Consider the following 1,453-nt stretch of genomic DNA (forward strand, 5'->3'; position numbering starts at 1 on the left):
GAGGTAGAATTGGCAGTGTTGGGTTTATGGTTGGACTCAATGATCTTAAAGGTCTTTTCCAACCACTCCAATTCTAAAATCAGAGAGCAATTTAAGGTACATGCTCTCAAAAGCAACGAAACACCCCAAACCCAAATCACTGTTTGTTTTCAATAAGCCTAAGGAGCTGGGGTGCCAATTTCATTTTTAAAGCATGGCATGGGCCCTTGGAAAGATCTTTTCCTACATAACCTTCCCCAAGGTTTACTTTTTATTTTTGCTATCTCCAGTCTATTCTTATTCCCTGCTTTTCTCATTTGCACAATAACCCAAGTTGCTCTGGTGGCACGTTCCTGCTTGTGGGATGGAATAAATCATTCACGGGTTTCCTTCTGCTGTTGGTTGATTTTTTTTGTTCTATGTGGGAGGATTTATTTTCTGAATTCCTTTTGCTCTGATTTTTTTCTGGTTTTAGTAGCTTGCCTGAAGCAAAGTTGACCCATGAACAGCAAAGGATTTTGAATCACAAAATCGAACATGGTCAAATAGTGAAAATTATGGCATTTGCAGGTAAGAGCCAAAATTTATCTTGTAAGAATAAATGTGTAACCTCTAATTCTGCTCCTTCCCTCCTTGCTACTTCTGTCCAAGGAACTACATGGATACCAGGGGGATGAACCTTACTTTTAATTAATTAAAACAAAAATCAAAGCAAGCTTTTGCAGAGAAATAGGAACGGGAAGCATGGTAGGGGTTACTTCCATGCAAGTAAATGTCACATTTGGACACAAGCATTTGAGTGCTGTCGATGACTTCCCAGAGCAACTTGTCAGGGAACCCAGGAGAGGAGAAGCAACCCTCTGTGTGTTGCTTAGTCACAGTGCTGAGCCTGGTTCACAGTGTTATTGTCCACAGGCCACTAGACCAGGGTTGCTCGTGCTTGTTTAGTTTTAGCATCTCTGTAGGAGCAACACAAGCCAAGAAATCTTCTGCACTTGCACACGTTTTGAAAAGGGGAATTGCATAAAATCAAGGGAGCCTATTTAAAAAGAGGAGTAAATCATCTTCTCTACCTGCAGAGAGTTTCCTTTTGTTCTGGTTTGTAGCTGGGACAGAGCTGGGTTTCTTTTTATAGTAGCTAGTACAGAGCTGTGTTTTGCTTTCAGCTGGGATTTGGTATGAGAGAAATGTTGATAACATCCCACTGGTTTCATTTTGTCGCTAGGAGTGAAGGACTTTGTGTCTGTCTGTCTACAAAAATCATCTTCTCTACCTGCAGAGAGTTTCCTTTTGTTCTGGTTTGTAGCTGGGACAGAGCTGGGTTTCTTTTTATAGTAGCTAGTACAGAGCTGTGTTTTGCTTTCAGCTGGGATTTGGTATGAGAGAAATGTTGATAACATCCCACTGGTTTCATTTTGTCGCTAGGAGTGAAGGACTTTGTGTCTGTCTGTCTACAAGGGCAAGATCTCAGGGG

At 41.4% G+C, this 1,453-nt stretch overlaps 1 protein-coding gene across 1 annotated transcript in view; it reads left to right on the forward strand.

Moving 5' to 3' along the window:
* Positions 1-454: 454 nt before the first annotated feature.
* Positions 455-1,453, forward strand: part of FBH1 (F-box DNA helicase 1) — a gene marked incomplete at both ends in the record, with an annotated part of 12,110 nt that continues 11,111 nt past the window's right edge. The window contains one exon of the mRNA XM_010176118.1: positions 455-549. Coding sequence (XP_010174420.1) covers positions 455-549 — 95 coding nt within the window. The remainder of the gene's footprint in view (positions 550-1,453) is intronic.

The sequence above is a fragment of the Antrostomus carolinensis genome, unplaced genomic scaffold, assembly GCF_000700745.2.
Source record: "Antrostomus carolinensis isolate BGI_N321 unplaced genomic scaffold, ASM70074v2 scaffold51259, whole genome shotgun sequence".
Taxonomy (NCBI): domain Eukaryota; kingdom Metazoa; phylum Chordata; class Aves; order Caprimulgiformes; family Caprimulgidae; genus Antrostomus; species Antrostomus carolinensis.